General features: G+C 43.9%; 1 protein-coding gene across 1 annotated transcript in view; it reads right to left on the reverse strand.

Annotated features, from left to right (window-relative positions):
• ATG7 (autophagy related 7) overlaps positions 1-20,492 on the reverse strand; it is a 288,071-nt gene that overhangs the window by 186,211 nt on the left and 81,368 nt on the right. The window contains exons 13-16 of the mRNA XM_088472722.1: positions 20,208-20,402; positions 12,453-12,638; positions 9,900-10,015; positions 51-126 (exon numbers count right to left, since the gene is read on the reverse strand). Coding sequence (XP_088328848.1) covers positions 51-126; positions 9,900-10,015; positions 12,453-12,638; positions 20,208-20,402 — 573 coding nt within the window. The remainder of the gene's footprint in view (positions 1-50; positions 127-9,899; positions 10,016-12,452; positions 12,639-20,207; positions 20,403-20,492) is intronic.

The following is a 20,492-nucleotide window of genomic DNA, read 5'->3' on the forward strand; positions in this document are numbered from 1 at the left end:
TGGCCAAGGATGGCTCAATGTTTTAGTGCATGCATCATTATATTTATTACCTGATGTGGAACTAGTCCCAAGGAAGTTGGGGGCTCATTCATTCTATCATCACTGCTGCTGGCCACAGCGTAACCTCTATAAGTAAACATGGAAATATCAAAAACAGTATAACACACTACGGCTCTGTCACAAAATCACTGTCATTATTACTTTGAGAAAAGAAGAAATACAGGGCCTGATTCAGAACCGGACGCTATTCGCGCCCGCTCGTTCAGAAAAAGGGGCCGGATATTTTAATTGAGCGCTCGCTCTTTGCGGTCTGTTGACGCCTCTATGTCTGAGCGAGCGAACGAAATATGCGCTCGCTATTTTGTAAAGACGCCCCCTGGCCGTTCGCATCATATGTCATCTCCGCTATTTATTAGATTAATCGAGTACATCGAAAGGCATCTGAACTGCTCGCAGTGCTTGTGGTTGGATATTCCTACCGCAATCATGCGAACAGTTCAGGCTAAGAGACAACCAAGTGACGTGGTCAATGACGCTGCTTTGTTAATTATGCACACCCTTAAAACGCCCGTTTTGACCGTTTGGCACGCCTGCGTTTGGATCACCACTCCCCGTTTTCAAGCACCTTCCCCGGTTACCACCCACAAACGCCACATCCTGTCACTCAAATTAGCTGGCACTCGCTATTTTGCGAACACGCGATTTCCGACCGCACTGACTGGTTGGCGCATGCGCATTATGACCCATATGCATGCGCAGATGTGCGAACATTGCTCGGAGCGAACGAGCGGCCGCTTACGAGCGGCTCTGAATCAGGCCCACAGCTCACAGGAACTGAAGTGAAAGCGTAAACTGAAATTAAAATAAAGTGACCAACATCGGATGTCTTTGGATTTTGGCAGGAGTAGCTAAATTAGTCAGAAAATGTTAAAACTCATGCAAGGGATTACTCAGAACTTCCTTCCATAGACTTGTAGATTAAAACTAGTCAGAAAATTACTTACAGTGCTGCTAAAGTGTCAATGAAAATAGTAAGTGACTGTAAGGGACTCTCCTTTGCAGATAGGACAACTGAGCCGTCCACAGCTGGCTGCTGAGATGGGAGTCTAGAATGCTTTTAGCTTCATCCAACCAGCAATCAACACGAGTGTCCTCCATTGAGCAATAATCTAATGCCAGGTACACACTAGACGATATATCCTCCGATCCGCGGATCAGGCCAACATATTGGGCACATCGTCTAGTGTGTACCCACTATGCGCGCCACCGCTGCCCAACATCGGGGTCGTTCCGTTGTCCGTGCATGCACGGAGGACAGAGCGACCCAACTGCTGACGCCGGCAAGTAAAAAAGGTGCCGATGATCTACATATCAGGCGGGCAGGCACCGTATCGTGCAGTGTGTACCGACTGCCTGATATGTCGTTCATCTGCACCATCGGGCGGTCGCAAAATGTGTACCCACCTTAAGCCTTTGGTGGCCAAACTCAGTCCTCAAGGAACCCTAACAGCTCATGTTTTCCAGACCACTTAGCTGATGCACAGGTGTATTCATTGCTAACGGTTACAAACTAATGATCCACAGGTAGTCTGGAAAACATGAACTGTTAAGGGTGCTTGAGGACAGAGTTTTGGCCACTAGTGATCTACCTTATCTAAGAGACCCAGACCAACTAGTGATATTCTTGTCATCACTCATTACTAATCTTAAATGGTGCTCCAACCAATCAGCTTCTGTCATTTTTCAAACACCTGACAGTTAGGAGCTGATTGGTTGGGGCACCATTTAAGATTAGTAAGAAATGATAAAAGAATATCACTCCTTGATAAATATGGGCTCAGTGCTATCCATATCTGTCGTTTAACTGCAGAAAACGCTTTGGCATCTTGTGGACAAAAGCTTGTAGCGAGTTAGTTAAGACATTTGGCATTGTATGTACTGTATGACACCTTCCTCACTCCTGTCATGGTGTGAGACATAAATATATATACAATTGTAGATGTTACAAGATTTTCCTAAAGAAGTTGCTGTTCAAATAAGTAATGAGTATGCAGTCATATTGTCGCTATGTTGGCACTAGAATGTCAATATTTATGATGTCAACATGATTGAAATGTCATCTTCATGGATGTTGACACCTGGAAAATGTTGATATGGACAAAAAGTCAACATATGAAATGTTGACATACTGTAGTGGAAATGTCGACATGACCATTAGGGGTAGGTTTACGGGTTATGGTTAGCGTTACACTTAACTTAAGATGACACTGTCAACATTATGACCATGTTGACATTTCATCGGTGTCTACATGTTGAAGGCTAATGTGGTAAATGTCGACATGATGAACACGTCGACATGATGACAGTGTTGACATTCGCCATGTCAACATAATATACCGAGCCCTAAGTAATGTTTTACTTTCCCATTGACTTGTACAGTCATTTCTGAAACCCACAACTCCCCAAACACTTAAAAAATAAGAGTTATGGTAGACTTACCTTTGTTAACTATTTTTCTTCGAGGTCCATAGGGTCCACAAGGATACCATGGGGAAATGTGGTTGGAGTGATCCAGGCACCAAACAGTTAAGCTTTCAGCTCCCAGGATGCCTCAGGTTCTCCACCACATATACCCCGATCCTGGCAACATGCATTCAGTATTGTAAACAAGCCTAGGGCAGTAGAAGGAAAGACAATGTATACCAGAAACACTCTCACAGAAGATGAGGGCATCCGCAACGAGAGAAAAATTACCCAATGAAGTCAGTAATGTGCGTCAGGGTGGATGCCCTGTGGACCCTATGGACCTCGAAGAAACAGAGTTAACAAAGGTAAGTTCACCATACCTCTCATTTTCTTCTTCAGAGTCCTTACGGGGTCCACAGGGATACCATGGGGATGTCCTAAAGCAGTTCCCTTAAGGGTGGGGACACTCCTGAGCAGAAAGGAGAATCCGCCGCCCAAAGGAAGCATCCTGAGAAGCAAAAGGTGTCAAAGGCATAGAACATAAGAAATGTGTGGACAGAAGACCAAGTGGCCACCTTGCACAATTGTTCAGCAGAGGCACCACGTCGAAACGCCCACGATGGTCCCACAGTCCGAGTAGAATGTGCTGTCGCCGTGTATGGAACAGGAAGACAAGCATGAGATATAGTCATGCGCAGCCATCGAGCCAGAGTTTGTTTGTCAGCTGGCCAGCCTCGCTTGTGAAAACCATACAACACAAAAAGAGCGTCCGATTTTCTAAAAGAGTTTGTCCAATCCACATAGATACGTAGAGCACGAATCACATCCACGGAGGCTTCACCTATAGAAAGGTCTGAAGACTGGAAGGCTGGAACCACAATCTCTTCATTCACATGAAAACGGGATACTACCTTAGGAAGGTAACCTGCCCATGTACAGAGGACAGCTATATCCTGATGAAAAAAATCAAAAAGGGGGAGCGACAAGAGAGTGCTGCCAAATAGGAGACTCTGCGGGCAGAGGAGACAGCGAGGAGAAAAACGGTCTTCGCTGTCAACCACTTCAAAATCTACTGAGTTCAGAGGTTCAAATGGGGGGGGGAGCCTGTAGCCCCTTGAGAACCAAAGACAAATCCCACAGTGCCACTGGTGGGACAAAGGGTGGCTGAACTCGGAGAACACCCTGAAAAAAAAGTTCTAACATCCGGCAGAGAAGCGATCCTTCGCTGGAACCAAACTGTGCAGAAACCTGTACTCTCAGGGTGGCCAGGCGGAGACACTAGTCTAACCCAGTCTGGAGAAAAGAAAGTACCCGGAAAACCCTAAAAACCTTAGGGTCATACTTTCTGTGGGAACAGCACTGACCAAAGGAGTGCGAAGCTCTGTAATAGATGCGGGCAGACGAAGGCTTTCGTGCCCTAAGCATCGTCTGAATCACAGACCTGAAGAAACCTTTGGCTCTTAAGGTGGAAGACTCAAAAGCCATGCCGTCAAAGACAGATGAGGTAGGTCCGGATGCAAGCAGGGACCCTGCGCTAACAGATCCGGCCATAGAGGAAGAGGAAACAGAGTGTCTATGGATAGATTCCATATGTCGGTGAACCAATGGCGCCTGGACCAAGCAGGAGCTACCAGTACTACAGTGCCGACTTCCTGCTTGAATTTCCTGAAGATACTTGGGAGGGAAATCGTAGGAAAGAGGTACGCCAGCTTGAAGTTCCAACTCACTGCTAGCGCTTCCACAAAGGCGGCTGAGGGATCTCTGGTCCTGGACTCGTACCTGGGGACCTTGTGGTTGTGATGTGTGGCCATGAGGTCTACATCTGGTAGGCCCCATTTGTTCACCAGGAGTCGAAAGACTCCCGGGTGGAGAGTCCACTCTCCGGCATGTATGTCCTGACAACTTAGAAAGTCAGCTTCCCAGTTGAGGGCTCCCGGGATGAATATTGCTAAGATAGCCGGAAGATGATGTTCTGCCCAGAATGTTTGCCACTTCCCTCATGGCTGCCTGACTTTGCGTGCCTCCTTGAGTATTGAGATAGGCTACCGTGGTCGCGTTTTCGGACTGGATCTGGATTGGCATGCCTTGGAGGAAGTCCTGTGCCAGTATGAGCACTTTGTATACTGCACGAAGCTCCAGGATGCTTATGGGCAGGTGACTTTCCTGATTTGTGAATCTTCCCTGAAAGGTATGATGACCTGTCACCACCCCCATCTGCGAAGACTGGCATCCGTGGTGAGGAGCACCCAATTTGGAATCCAAAATGGGCATTCCTTGTCCAGATGAGAGAGCCAACACGTAGCCACCACGAGAGATAGAGCCGAACCTATGACCTGAGAAGGATCCTATGGGACCGCATTAGATGATTCTGCCCATTCCACTGGGAGAGAATCAATTGTTGCAGAGGCCTGGGTTGGAACAGAGCATATTCCACCGTGTTGAAAGTGGATACCATTGACCCCAGGACCTGCATTGCTGATAGAATGGATACCCTTCGCTTGAGGAGTAACTTACGCACTTGCAATAATAGGGCCGAAATCATGTCCCCTCGCAGAAACACCCTTTGTGCTTGAGAATCTAGAAATACCCCCAGATGTAGCATCCGCTGTATTGGAGAAAGAGAGGACTTCTTCCAACTCATGATCCAGCCGTGTGTCTGTAGGCAGGCAAAGGTCAGTTGGAGATGGTGTTGTAAAACAGCTGGAGACTGCCAATATCAGGAGGTCATCCAAGTATGGCAGTATTCTGACTCCGTGACGCCCAAGTTGGCCGTCATAACCGCCATTATTTGGGTGAAGACCCGAGGGGCCGTTGATAGACCCAAGGGCAATGCCTGGAATTGGTAATGTTGTTGCAGGACAGTAAACTGTAGAAATTGTTGGTGGAATGGCATAATAGGCACATGCAGATACGCATCCTGAATGTCCAGGGAAGCCATAAAATCCCCAGGTTCCATTGCCAGAATAATTGACCGAAGAGTCTCCATACGGAACTTGGGTACACGGATAAACTTGTTGAGAGTTTTCAGATTGAGAATAGGGTGATGAGACTCATTTGATTTCTGAACCAAAAACAGATTGGAATAATAACACTTTCCTTGTTGAACCACAAGATCCGGGATTATCACCCCTGACCGCAACAGGGAGTAAATGGCCTCCTGGAGGACCAAAGCCTTATTAGAATCTGATTGGGGAGTCAAACAAAAAAACTTCTGGGGAGGATGCCTCCGGAAGGTGAGGGCATACCACTGAGAGACCACTTCTTGGAGCCAGGCGTCTTGTTGTTTGATGCCAGGAGTCCGCAAAATGAAGAAGTCGGCCTCCCACCCTGGGATCCCCCAGGAGGAGATTCCATCCCATCAGACGGAGGGTTTGACGTCCGGCTTAGAAGCTGGACGTCTGACTGGCCAGGACCTCTTAGTTTGCCGCTTAATGGTCCTGTGAGAACTAGACCGTCTGGAGGAAGACTGTCCTTTTGCTCTTCCCTGAGGGCGAAAGAAACTAAAAAAAGATTGCCTAGACTTTGATGTTGCTGTTAATGGCAGACCTGCAGATTTTGAGGCTGCCAGAGTAGCCACTATCTTATCCAATTCTGCTCCAAAAAGTATGTTTCCATAAAAAGGCAGGGATTCCAGAGGCTTCTTGGATCCCGCATCTGCTTTCCAGGACCTTAACCAAAGGGCTCTACGAGCAACAACCAAAGCTGCCAATGCTTTAGAAGCCAGGAGTCCAGCATCTATTGCAGCTTCTCCCAAATAGGAGGCCGCTTCCCATATGTGGGAGATATATGTCAGCTGTTCTCTGGTAGCATTTGGTAGAGTGCCCCCGTCCATTCTTCAACAGCCTTGGATACCCAGGCCGCAGCCATAACCGGCAGGGTAACAGCTCCAGACAATGAAAACACTGATTTAAGACATGTTTCAAGTCTTCTATCTGTGGAATCTTTAAGGGAAGATGCGGACGTTATAGGTAACATAGCGCTCCTGACTAAACGCATCACATGAGCATCCACAGTAAGAGGGACTTCCCACTTAGTACATTCAGTAGGTTGAAGAGGATACAAAGATGCCAATCTTTTTGTAACATGGAACCGTTTATGTGGAATACTCCATGTTTCTTCCATAAGTTCAGTAAGCTGCTCAGACTTCGGAAACTTAGTTTTTACCAACCTCTGGTGTTTAGACACTAGAGCCTTAGGTCTAGGAGCTGGCTCACCATCCTCTATATTTAGGATTATTTTGACCGCCCTCACCAAAGAAGGGACATCTACTGTAGAAGCATGGTCCTCCTCTCCTGAGATAGACCCTGGCGAAGAACCCGGCACATCATCTGACTCCTTCAATGATGCGTCTGAATCTACATGCTGGGTAGACTGACAAAATCATATAGTTCGCTTAGGTGCTTTAATGGCTACCGGTCTGTTCGCCTGCAACATTTGTTGAAATGCAGCAGCTGACTGAGCCGTACTCTGACTTGAGTGGGCATAAACATCCATCCAGGAAGGATGTGTGGGGGGGGGGCAAACATAGCAGGCTGGAACTGCTGTGGGTATCCCATTATGGGAGGCAGTGTGGGAGCAGCCAAACGGTCCACTAGCTGCGTCATAACCTAAGACAAGGAGGACACCCAAGATGGCTCCTGTACAGGGGCTGGTAGACTGGACTAGCGAGGTGGTTCTTTATAACAAATAGCACACAAACCATCCTGTATTAAGTCCTGGGGTCAAGCCCGCCAAACAACTTTTACATGAAACCAACACCGGCACCTCAGTTTCCTCTGTAGCAAAGTGTTGAGGAGAAATAGTAGTGATAGTTATAACTGACAGTACAGAAAATAAAGGCAACACAGCAGAGCTAGCAAAAGCCATATACAATATACTTGCAATGGGCCCTAAATCAACTAGTCAAAACACAAGGTTTGGTAGGATTTTGAGCACTGTACCTCTCCCCAGAGGCCAGGTTATATACCGGGAAACTAAACATAAAACCTCCTGAGATCAGCAGCTACAGCAGAGAGACAACGCAGACGCGGGAAAACCTAAGATGGATCGTTGTCTGGGCCGGGGGAGAGGGTGCCGGGGAGAGCCAACCTCCCCTATGCTGTATTAACCCCCCATGTGCGCTGACCTTAACATGGCCGCCGCCACTGTCCCCGTCGCCAGACTGACTTGTTCCAGTGGTTTAGTTGGGGAGCAGACGCAGCGGTCACCCCACTACAGCAACCTCCGGCAGGTCTCCAACCGCTGGAGGTACGGACTGTCAAGTGGTTCCCTGCGAGCCGGGAACCATCTTACCTGCGTCCCCATGCTTCCGGCTGCAGTCCCGAGTCCCAGCATCGGTGCTAGACAAGCTCTGCTGGTGCCCGCCAAATTCACCAGTCCGGTTACTGGTGTGGCGGCGCCGGCGGGGATAGGCGGAGCAGCGGCACAAGCGTCATTTAGGATGCATAATGCTGCTTGCTCTGAAGTAAAAATAAATAAAATAAAACATAAAATAAAAAGCTTGGGACTGCCTGAGCAGCCCCCCTGTTACAAAGGTGCGTCTGAATCCTGCCGCACCAAATGAAAAACTGATTGCCTGTGGCCAGGGGTGGGGTATATGTGGAGGAGGATCAGAGGCATCCCGGGAGCTGAAAGCTTAACTGTTTGGTGCCTGGATCACTCCAAACACATTTCCCCATTGTATGCCTGTGTACCTCCTATGGACCGTGAAGAAGAAACATGCACTTGTGATTAGGAGACAGACTCCTGCAGCTCTAGTCTTTCAGGAAAAAAAGAAATAAAACAATAAAAACGATGCTTACTATGCAATACGATAAAGGCAATAATACAATATATTTCACAAAGAAACAAACTTTGCAAATAAGATATCTGATGCTACTTTTAAAATTAAACACTGGGTTTAATAAGGTTTTTGTGCTATCAAGCAATCAATTCCCTATTTTTTATATGTGTGTTTGAAAAGGGTAAGTTCACCTAAAGTACTGTAGCAATGTAAGTCATATGTTTTATTAGAGGGGGGAGTGTGATATTCTGGTAGGAGGCAGATGCCACGGGTATGGTATATTTTGTCGACATACATAATGTTGACACGGTCATAATGTCAACATGCTTGGCATGTGGACATGGACCACGTCAACATTCTTCACGTTAACACAGATGAAATGTTGGCATGCTTAGAATGGTGAAAAGCGACTCTGGTGGTCTAGTGTTGACTTCCCAGGTCCGGAGGTGACGTCAGGATGACTTCTGGTGGATCCTGCAGCACTTAAAGAGGTAAGTACGGCTAACTTCTAACCCTAACCACAACCGTCCCCCTAGTGCCTAACCCTAACCTCCCCTGCAGCACGTACAGAGGTAAGTACAGCTAACTTCTAACCCTAACCACAACCGTCCCCCTAGTGCCTAACCCTAACCTCCCCTGCAGCACGTACAGAGCTAAGTACGGCTAACTTCTAACCCTAACCACAACCGTCCCCCTAGTGCCTAACCCTAACCTCCCCTGCAGCACGTACAGAGGTAAGTACGGCTAACTTCTAACCCTAACCACAACCGTCCCCCTAGTGCCTAACCCTAACCTCCCCTGCAGCACGTACAGAGGTAAGTATGGCTAACTTCTAACCCTAACCACAACCGTCCCCCTAGTGCTTAAACCTCACCTCCCCTCCCCTAGCCTAACACTAACCTCCCCTCTAGCAGTTCGTGTGGAGAGCCAACATTTCATGTCGACATTTTGAACATGCTGGCATTCTGCAGATGTCAACATTTGAACAATGTCAACATCGTATCTAATGACATTAGAATTACACCCCAAACCCACCACAGTGCCTGTTTTTGCAAAATAAGAATTTCCTAGAATTTGAAATACCGATGAACCTTAATTTACTGGAAATCAGTTGGTATAATTGTTTTATATTAAACGTCACTTTAACAAAGGTACGTGGTGGATTTTATTATACGAGCGCTACCCGGGATGCTGCCAGGACAAATCTGAGAGTCATAGGGGATCAGTCATTGCAGTATACGGGCAGAGGAATGAAAGTAAGGAAGTGAAATGAAGGAAACAGAATGATTGTGCAAGGCTCCTGTCAAATTGGTTTTAGAAGAGGATTAAGGTGACAGACCAGGAATAACCTAGAATTTCTTGCTGCAATAATTGTGTTCTTTAGTGTGTGACCATTGCCAGAGACGTGTATAAAATATAAAGTGGCCCTCTCAATGGAGGTGATAAACATTGCGGGCCATTATGAAGCTACCAGGCAGAGGCAGGTTATCACATATAATTCTGCATCCTGTATGATTATTACTATTGTTCATTAACATGAATTCCATGGCTGTAGCTGTTTGTATTATGTGTATGTATTTTCATTTTATTATTATTTTTTAAATAGAAAACATTTAAGATTATAATTTATAAAATATATATTGGAATATACCCTTCAGGATGCTGTATGACGGACACCATGAGCTCCACTGCCAAAGCTCCAGCGATCATGGATAACCCCGGCCGGCTTACAGTGCACTGCTGATCCAGTGTACGGTCTCTAGTGGACTACAACACAATGGAGACAGTAAACAATTAGCCAAACAACCACCATAGCTTGTTTACATGTAAGCCTGTCATGTCTCAGTTTTTAGGCTTGTTTACACATTTTCAGTTTGAAGGGGTCATGTGTGAAACTGCTACAGGGTTACTATTGCTTATAGTTGTACCAAAGTGTCTCCAGTTTTGCCAACACGATACAATTCTAGATGGATCAACTGAACATTTCTCGGAAACCATATGGTGGACATTGTTACCATGGGGGATGAGTTGAGGGTGCAGGAGGTTTCTGTCCTCCCTGAGCTCGCCTTAGGTTAATTATATTACCTAAGGCGAGCTCAGGGAGGACAGAGACCAGAGTCTAAGCCCATATGCAGGAAACTACATAAGTCTTCAAGGCCCTATGATCGTTATATATGCACACAGTGGTTTTCTAGTCTGTACTACTAGTTGAGAGAAAACTTTAGCTCTCAATATGGTGGCTTCAACAGCCACGCGGTTAAAGCTAGTCGAAAGTCGCAATGCTGAAAAGGACCTTGACAGATCTTCTTACAGAGGTAAGTACTAGCTGGGCCTGAGTACCAAGCTCATCTTAACCAATTTGGAGCTGCTCGAATCATTGCAATTTTACTTTTATGGCGTCTACAGATCCCTGTACTAGAAGCATAAAGTTAGCACTTTGTTGCTGTACTGGGAGGCTATGTGGTCTACCGCTGGCTGACCGCAGTGCTGCACCAATAGAAGGAATACCTTTGACTGCAGAGACCATGCTCACGAGGAAATGGCATGCCTTCTCAGATACTGTAATACACCTCTCACTACTTTACACCCAAAATCAATGGGACAAAGTATTTTACCCAAGCCAAGATTCGAGATGTCTCTCTCAATGCTAGAGAGCTCCTGGTTTCCTCCCGATGGTTTATATACGCCACTGCAGTGGAGCTGTCCAAGTGTATATGGATCAGTCTACCCTGTAAGACTGACTCAGTCTTCTTCACTGGGTTGTGTACTACCCCGAGCTCTAGTACATTGATTGAGAGCAGAGTTCTCGGCTCTGGACAATAGGCTATGTAAGCAGAGTTGAGGGGTCGCTGCCCTATCCCTGAAGACTTGTATCTGTTATTACTATTGTCCAATTGGAAATGGATGACATTTGGTCACATTCTCCATGTGCAAAACCACCAATTTAGAGACTGAAAAGTCTCTTGAGACAACTTGATGAGTTGTGCAGCCAGATGATGAGAGGACTTTGACCTATTTCTTAAAATGTTTAGCTGGAACTTCCATTAGTGAAATCAGACATACAGAATTGCTTCAAAAGAGAAGACCATCTTTCCTACTAACTTTATACAGAGGAGAATGAAGAGACTCTACAGGCATTAGTGAACAGGATGCTGCGACTTCAGTATTTTTATCTTGTTCTCCAGTAGTAAAGTACTCTGTAACCTGATGTTGAAAACGAGACCAAGGAATAAAATCCTATGACTGGGAAACAAGTTAGATTTGTGATAATTAAGAAACCAAGTGTACTCCTTGAGGATTATGCCAGTCCGAAGAAAACTTCACCAAACAAAAGGTATTGTCCCCCATTAAGGGGACAATAGCTACTGAATGCCCCCAATAAATTATAGACCGACTACATGACTTTTCTGAAATGTAGGTTTTATTGTCTGGAGATCAAGCTGATCACCAGACACTACCTTCTGTGGGGTCACCTAGTTTGAAAGAGGGAATCCCAGGCAGAAAGGAAAGAGCCTTCAAAGGTGTTCAACACAGCAGAGGAGCTTCAGGTCCTACAGGCTGAAGAGAAAAAATGCCTCTATCCCGTATGATGAAGTTTTTGTGAGAAACACAGAGCAGTTGCAGCCCTTTGAAGCAATACAATTAACCTTTCAAGTAAAGAAAGTGAGGGCGATTCAATTGTTGCGTGGGTGGCGATAATTAATGAGCGCCCAGTATTGCAATTCAATTGTTCTGGAGTTTCATTAATTAACTCCCTCTTCACGACCTATTAGACAGGGTTTTGCCGTGTAAAACTGCAAACCCCGACCAAAGTCCTGGTTAAGGCGCCCTAACCATGGACTTCTCGCACATTTTTGCTCGCACCCTCTTGAGAGTGTGAGAGGAAATGCAGACACCTGCGGCTATCGCACTCAGACGGAACAACAAATGAATTGCTCCGTTGGGTGCCTTAAAAAATAGCCGCCATTTGAAACAATTGAATTGCCCCCAGTCTAGTTTTGTGTGCATTTGCAATCCAAGACCCGCAAAAATCCGCTTCTAGATAAGGACACATTTAATTGATAGTTAACTTCTAATTCAAAACAATCTTCTCACTAATAGAAAACAAATATGTTTCCAAAAACAGAAATAGATGGATTGGAGTTGATGGAAGAAATGTTATATCAAGAGAAAATAAAAAATAATGACACTGTATGATACTTACATCTCCCGGGGCCACCACATCATTGCAGAAATAGCAGCCAAGTTTACATCCAGGGATGTTAGAGAACAGAGAAGAACCCAAGAGATCGGATGAGTGTGAGTCACTGGCCCCCTCTTGCTTTCCTTTCTTCAGCCCATGTCTCATTACCACAAAGGTGTCAAACCCCAGAGCGGCGTTGATGACTAACTGCAGATTAATAAGAGAAATAACAAGATTGGAAATGTCAGAAATTCTTAACCTGGATAACAATAACAACAGCAACTTCATTAATAGGATAATACAATGTTAATGACAGACAGAGTTAACTAAATTTCATGACAAGAGACGTATCTGGATGGTGTTGCTTTTAAAATAAACACAGAATAGACTATTTGGCCTCAAAGACAAAAATATAACTATAGGCAAAACCAGAAGTCATATCAGGAGGTTAAATACGATAAACGGACGTCTACCTGTATCGTCTAAATACTGAGCTGGATAAACTAACATCACAGACAGACTTTAGCGTGTAAGCTCTTCAGGAAAGCAATATAATTTGTATCTTTATATATAGCTATATTGTTCAAAGCGTATAATAGTTAATTCCCTATATATCACACCTGTTAACTTTTAAAAACCACTATGTAACCAGTAGGCAGGTGCAATGTAAAGCATTTGTGGTTGGCCTAACACCACTGTTGAACTGGTCGCTGCATTTAACAGAGATTGGCTATGAATGCCTGAAAATTGGGATATTCAAGGCTGGAGAAGGCACCAATAATTGGACACGGGAGACATGCTATTTTGTTCGGCCTGTTATGCCCTGCACCTTTGAAAGGTTGCTGAGTTTATCACTGCCAACTGAAATGATTGACTTAAATGTAGTATTATGGAAGAATGCAACCATGCATTCACGCTTGAAAATATAGAATATATAGACATAGATCAAATGTGTCCTAGCATGTAATATGAGCATATTATGAGATGCTTATATCCGATCTTGGGACCCCCTCTTCAGCATGGAATACCCTGCTGCTGCCAATTCCCCCCAGAACAGCGCTAATTATTTGCATTAATCATTTCACACTGTTTCTAAAAGATCTATTTGTTTATGTTTGGATAGCCCCTACTAGTAATAAATAAATACTAACTTCCCCACTAGAAATAAATCGGGATGTCATCCCATGGGAAACCCCTCTTCTTGCCTGAACTGCCAAGCCACAAATCGGCTCTCAACTTCAGGTAGGAAAGTAACTGCTAAGGGCACTCACAAATGAGGTATACAAAGAGGGGATGGCAGTGGCATATCCATAATGGATGCAGGGGGTGCTTCCCCCTCACATAATCTGCCTGAGGCATTATGGTTAGGGTGATATCTTCATTAAGCCAGCACAGGTGGCAGCAAAGATTCTAGTCATTGTTCCAGAGCTATATTCTGTGTATGCGTCATCTTCTCCAAAATACCACAAGTAAAATAGCTCCGCCAGTTGATGGGTGGGTCTGCAGGGAGGGAATGGGGCTGTTAGAAAGTGGACTTCTCCTTAAAACAGCTGACAACTGTTGGGGGTAAATTTAGTAAAGTTAGAGTTTTTATAATTGGAGATGTTGCCCATAGCAACCAATCAGATTATAGTTATCTTCTAGAAGGTGCTAGTTAAATGTTAAGTAGAATCTGATTGGTTCCTATGGGCAACATCTCCACTTCTAAAAACTCTCACTTTAGTAAATATACCCCTTGGTGTTAAATCTGGTGTGAATTTAGGGCCTGATTCAGAGCCGGACGCTATTTGCAGTCGTTCGTCCAGAAAATAGGGGTGGCTATTCAAATGAACAGTTCGCTCTTTGCGGTCTGTTCACGCCTCTATGTCTGAACGAGCGAACAAAACTTGCGGTCGTTTTTTTAAAAAAATACTCCCTCTGGCCGCTCGCATCCTACGTCATGTCCGCTATTTATTAGATTAATCGAGTACATCGACCAGCGTATGAACTGCTCGCTATTCTTGTGGTTGGTTTTTGCTACCACAATCTTGATAGCAGTTCTGACTATAAAATAACCCAGTGACGTGGTCAATGACGCTGCTGTATTAATTATGCACACCCTTAAAACACCTGTTTTGACCTTTAAGCACGCCTGCGTTCGGATCTCCACTCCCCGTTTTCAAGCACCTTCCCCTGTTACCACCCACATACGCCTCATTCTGTCACTCAAAATAGCAGGCATTCGCTATTTAGCGAACAAACGATTTTCGGCCGCACTGACTGGTTCGCGCATGCGTATTACGATCCGTACGCATGCGCAGTTGGGCAAACATCGCTCGGAGCGAACGAGCGGCCGCTTACGAGCGGCTCTGAATCAGGGCCTTAATCATTCAGACTTTTTGTAGACCTGACTGTCTAAATTAATTTAAAATTAATTTAGACTTTTGCATGAAGGAGTTCAACACTTTAATACATTTATACATCAATACAAATATACGGAGAAAACATACGTAATTAATGTATAAATATGTATAATGTGGGAGTGATGTCACATCTACCCTGCACTTTACGAATCTTAAAATATAAAAAAAATTAGTCAAGAAAGAGAATTAAAAAACAAACAATAAAAAAAACACAATTTTCAATTATGTTTAAAACCAGTACAAATATATTTGAATCACAAAACCTAAATAACTATTTCACCCATGTAAAAGAGATACTAATATCAGTCACATATAGTATATATTAAACACGCTCTATGGAAAAAAGTTTAGATGTTTCATAGGGATGTTGTTATGGGTGTGAGGAGGGGGGTTAGATTTAGGCACCCATGGGGGGGGGGGGGGGGAGTTAGAGTTAGGCCCTAGGGAGGGGGGAAAGGTTAGGGTTAGGCACCCCCCCGGGAGGGTTAGGTTTAGTGTGCATGGAGGGGGCGTTCGATTTAGGCACCCACGGGGGGAAGGTTAGGTTTAGGCACTAGGGGGGAGGTTATGGTTAGGCACCACTAAGGGAGGGTTAAGATTAGGGGAGGAGAGGGGAGGGTTAGCATACTTACCACCGGGCGTCGGGATCTTCACCTGTCGGTCTGTCACTGTCGGGATTTGAACCGGCGGCTCTTGAGCCGCTGGTATTTCAATCCCATTCCTGTTGCATTTGCTGTGCCTTAGAGGCAAGTAACAGTATAGTTTTCTATCAGTAGCCATCTGCTGCAAAAAGTGGCTACAAGAGACTGTCAATGCTATCTATCAATGGAACAGCTGGCAGGAAATGTTCTGCGCCTAGTAAAACAATTGCCCCACACTTTCATGGCTTTATCTCAAACATTTTGTGATAAGTTCCTGGTACTTTTAAAAACATATATCGCCAAGTAGTATTAATATTTATTTTATATATTCAATGAGAGAAAACTTTACATTCTGCCTTTTCATGAGTCACAGATGAGCACATAAAGTTGGGAGTACAGATCCTGTCTGTTTCCATCCGCTTACCATAAAACGTGTGAGTAGAGTCACACAGTACAAAGCAGATTATATTGCAGCAGGTCACACCTCCTGGATAAGTGTTGCCTACTGTTATTTGCGGAATCAGACAGTTCCTGTAAGACTGGCATTTCTGTCAAAATCCCCCATGGTGTCACATCATTGGGAATGTATAGATGTGGTTACATGGAAATGAATGTCTAGGAAGAGGTTATTGGTTCAGTTTCTAGGTTTGTCCAAAGAAAATATGAGAAGCACCTTGTAAGTACACTGCAAAAGACAGATGTTCCTAGAGAGGAGGGAGACATTTTGTGGACATTTATGAGAATGTAGTCTATGAATTCATAATATAACAGTTACACGGCTGAGGCATGAGGCACATAGCAGATGCAGTTCCTTGTGTGTTGATAATAAGCTATGTTCTCACAAGTATTGTGCCTCATGCTTCAGTGATGTTACTGGCTCCTAGTAACTAGATACACTTCATTCTGATTTATAGCACTTCAGTGCACAAAATGGCTAACCCTACTGTGTGTGGACCACAGTTATGGTGCATACACACGGTCAGATTTGTTGTCAGACATTAACGATAACGATTTTAAAAATCGTTCAATCGTTCATATCTGAATGAAAATCTGACACGTGGGTCTGCAACAATGAACGATGTGCGTTCCCACAGATAACGATATCCAACTAAGGCCAGTATTCAATTTGAGCCGAGCCGCGTTAACTTAACGCGGCCCGGACTTAACGACGACTTTGCCTGTTTTGTAGGCGTTGAAGTATCGAGCGTGTGCATGCTTTACCCCGTCTTCAATTTGAAAGTACGCGTAAACGGCACCCGGCAATACTGTAACAAGCGGAAAGTACTGTCATTTTTGGGGAAATCAGCCTGTCACTCCCCAAAAGATTCTCTGACATGGGGGTTCACTATGGTACCCCCCAATTTGGCTTGCTGAAGGTATTTGGTGTTTTTAAATGTGCTCAATAGCTGCTAAATGGCGTTTTTCTATACGTCGTGCAGAATAGTATTTAGGAGTATTTTTCCCTGAAAATAACTTATCCCAGTAAATTTGGAGTACTTGAAAATGGGGGTCAGCATATTTAAAAGTTCCTAAAGTGAAGTTGAAAAAAATCATGAAAAATCCACCTGCCGCAAACACCTGCAATCAAAAAAACACATGGGGCATACTTGGGGAATCCCCCAGAGTCAAGTTCGCTAGTCTTTAACTTTGTACCCCAACTTTTTCGCCTCCTTTTTCAAAGTAAATTTTTGAAGTGTCCTTCATTTTTTTTTTTTTGACACAGATTACCTTTGGGGGGCTGTCTGAAGGCTGCAGGGGGGTTCCAGAAAAGTTGCACCCCAAAACCCCAATTATGCACTTTTTTCCGCCTGCCATTTATAGGCGATACTTTATCGCTATTACATTGCATTGACTTTCTGCCTAGGCGGAAAGTCTTTCAAATTGAATACGGAGGAAAACCACAACAGACAATAATGACGTCATCGGCGGTAACTTAACGCTTCGAATTGAATACGGGCCTATGGGTACACACGTAAAGATTTTCTGTCCAACCATCCACCTAGTTGATTGGTTGGAATGAAAATCTGGTAACGTATGGGAGTAACTGATGATCAGCAATTTGCTCCTAAATGCCAGAGAACAGATGAAAATGGTCGTCAGACAAGTGTTAAATGTTTGATCTAAACAATTTGTTCAAACAACAGTTTGGGAGCAAATTGCTGATTGTCATTTGCTTTCATACCTTACCAGATTTTCATTCCAACCAATCAACTAGTTGGATGGTTGGACAGAAAATCTTTGTGTGTGTACCCAGCCATAGTCTGAGTTTGCAGTCAAATTTTGATGATTTAATTCATTTTAATACTGTCTGAAATCGTTCAATCATTGGTCAAATCGTTCATCTGACAGATCTGACCGTGTGTATGCACCATTAGACAGATAACTCCACTAAGTGCACCAAGAACTAAGCTAGGAATGCTGATATACAGTGTACAAATGTTATACAAAATAAACATTTGTTTCTACTATGAATTAAAGTGAAAAGGTCACGTTACAGATACAATATAACACAATATATGCATATACTGTATATATATATATTTTTTTTTTCTGAATTAGCTATAATATCATATACTACATTCCATCATAAACAATCTGTGAATGTAATGTAGTATTAGCTGCAAGATCAAACATTTCATATGCATGTTTACCAGCAATCATCACATTTAGTCAATACACCAAACATACTGTATATCCATTATATATAGAAGTGAGCGGAGGAGCACACGCCATTGTTTCCATACTTGCTCCCAAAGTATTATTGTAGTTAAAGGGATTTCCGTCTTCAAACAACTACATTCCGTAGAACGTATATGCTCTCCTGCAACTTTTACTAAGTATATTGCGCCTTATTCAGATTCGGATGCAGACGGGGGCCATGTCTTTTGCTGCAGTCATGTCTGCTGGTTTACGCTAATTCCTACAAAGCCCTTTCCTGTTGTACACATCCATGTGTACAAGTGCGCAAGAACTGTGACGCCCGCTGTCAGCATCCGTAGACGCTAAAATACCGCTTTGTGCATCTTTAGATGCACCATGGAAACTTGCACCTGCCATGCCACCTTTATATATGCCACGGGGGTCAGGGAAATCCAAATGACCCCAAATGTTAGTGGAATTAAATGCTACACAAATCATAATACACAAATTTAGGTTACCAATTTTTACTAAACCCCACAGTACTTCCTGACCCTTATTCTATGATCAGGGACACAGTTTTTCTTGAATTGATTTAGTCCAAGAGGGTTTTCAATTATCCCCGTGGCTAACTGCCGTGCCAGAGCTATTCAATCAGCAGGGATTACCCCGCACACGATTCCCAGCAGTTGGACTAAAGCGGTAAAGTCCTCGGAAACACAAAATTTGGTTTGCGCGCAAGGAAAGTTTGAACGGAATCAGTGGGTTTCGGCGTGTGAATTAATAGCTTTTGCCTGCGCCGCAGGGATTTTAGCCGGCAATTAGTCGCGGGCTATTTGAATACACCCTTAGTGTTCCTTTAATAGAAAAGCTTGTCACATCAGATGAAAAACTGAGACAATCAGTTGAGCTCTGATGAAGTGGAGAGATAAAATGTATATTATCCACGTATGCTATACCAGCCATAAATGTGTGGGTCTCTCCTGATAAAGGATGTGAAAATAGTTACTTCTAATTGATTTCAGCATGCAAAGAATGAATATGACATTAAAACTCTCTGTTAGCTCTGAGTTCCGAGATATAACCCATGTATGACGATGTAGGGGTATTCCTAGTGAAGTGGGCAGAATGGAGAGAATCTTACCAGCAATATACGTTCCGCGCAGAGGGGGGCGGGGCCTAATGACCCAATTAAATGAATCAGTTATTTGTCCCCTCCCCTATTCAAATATATGCGATTCACGGGATTACCCACACATGATAACTGTGGTGCACTGAGTGACAAGCATAGTGAGCGATTCCACCAAGACATTTCAGCAATGGAACAAAGATATCAGGGTAGGTGACCACTACTGTTGGACAGTGACAAGAGATGCCCCAGAAGAGGAGTACAAGCGACAAGCAAAGAGAAAGCACCCCCATGAATAGGCCACTATATTAGATAGTACTTTCGTATGCTGTATGTTTGTTTCGTTTTGTGTTCTTATTTGTGATTGATAGAAAATAAATAAGTTGTTTTAATTCAATCAAGAAAATATCAGATTATTTTAAAATAGCTTTTCACTATGACTATATTACTAATGTACATACAGTATAGGGCAAGTAGTGTAGCTCAAAAATAGAGCTAGTAAAAACATTCTGAAATCATTTTTAGAAAGAAAACAAATTAAAAGTATTAATTTGTTGTACAGTGATATAACAGGATTTTTGTTTAATTGCTGACAATTCAGCTGCATCATTGCCTAATGGTGGCTCCTCCTAATGCCTGTAACTTTTTATACTCCAGGTAAAATGATGCAGAATCTCTTGACCCATCTACAGTAATAATTTCAAAAGAATGATGGTTACTACCAAGGTAGCTTTACAGACCAGAGCAAAAAAGGAAAGGGACTACAAAATCCCTGTTCTGTTTCTGATAGTCAATTGGTGGTTTATTGCACAGATGACAAGTGTCATTTAAATTTATGCTGCAAAGCTAATTACATGTAGCTGAGCAAAGCTCTTAAACTATTAGAAAGTGAGTGTGGGCAGAGCAGCCTACTGTACATCCCCTTTAATAGAGGCACTGATCTGGTGTTGGTTAGAGAGATCATTACCTTCTTCTGACTCGCAGCAATAACTGTAGGGAGCCAGCGACTTTCCCGAGTGTCCATTAGTAGAAATACCACATCGTGTTCTGCAATGAGTCCCTCCAGTTTCTCCACTTCCTTACACGCCTGATTCATGGTCTCCTCGGAGAAGCTCACAGGATGACCCGGCATTGGAATACTCATGTTGTAACCTTTAGTGATCTATTAAGGGAAAGACAATATTAATTTAGCAGCCAGTTAGACCCAAGGCCCACCGAGTGTTACATAAATATATACATTAAAGGTGTGTAT

The sequence above is a fragment of the Taudactylus pleione genome, unplaced genomic scaffold (genome assembly GCF_031769625.1).
Source record: "Taudactylus pleione unplaced genomic scaffold, aTauple2 ptg000128l, whole genome shotgun sequence".
NCBI classification, from domain to species: Eukaryota; Metazoa; Chordata; class Amphibia; order Anura; family Myobatrachidae; genus Taudactylus; species Taudactylus pleione.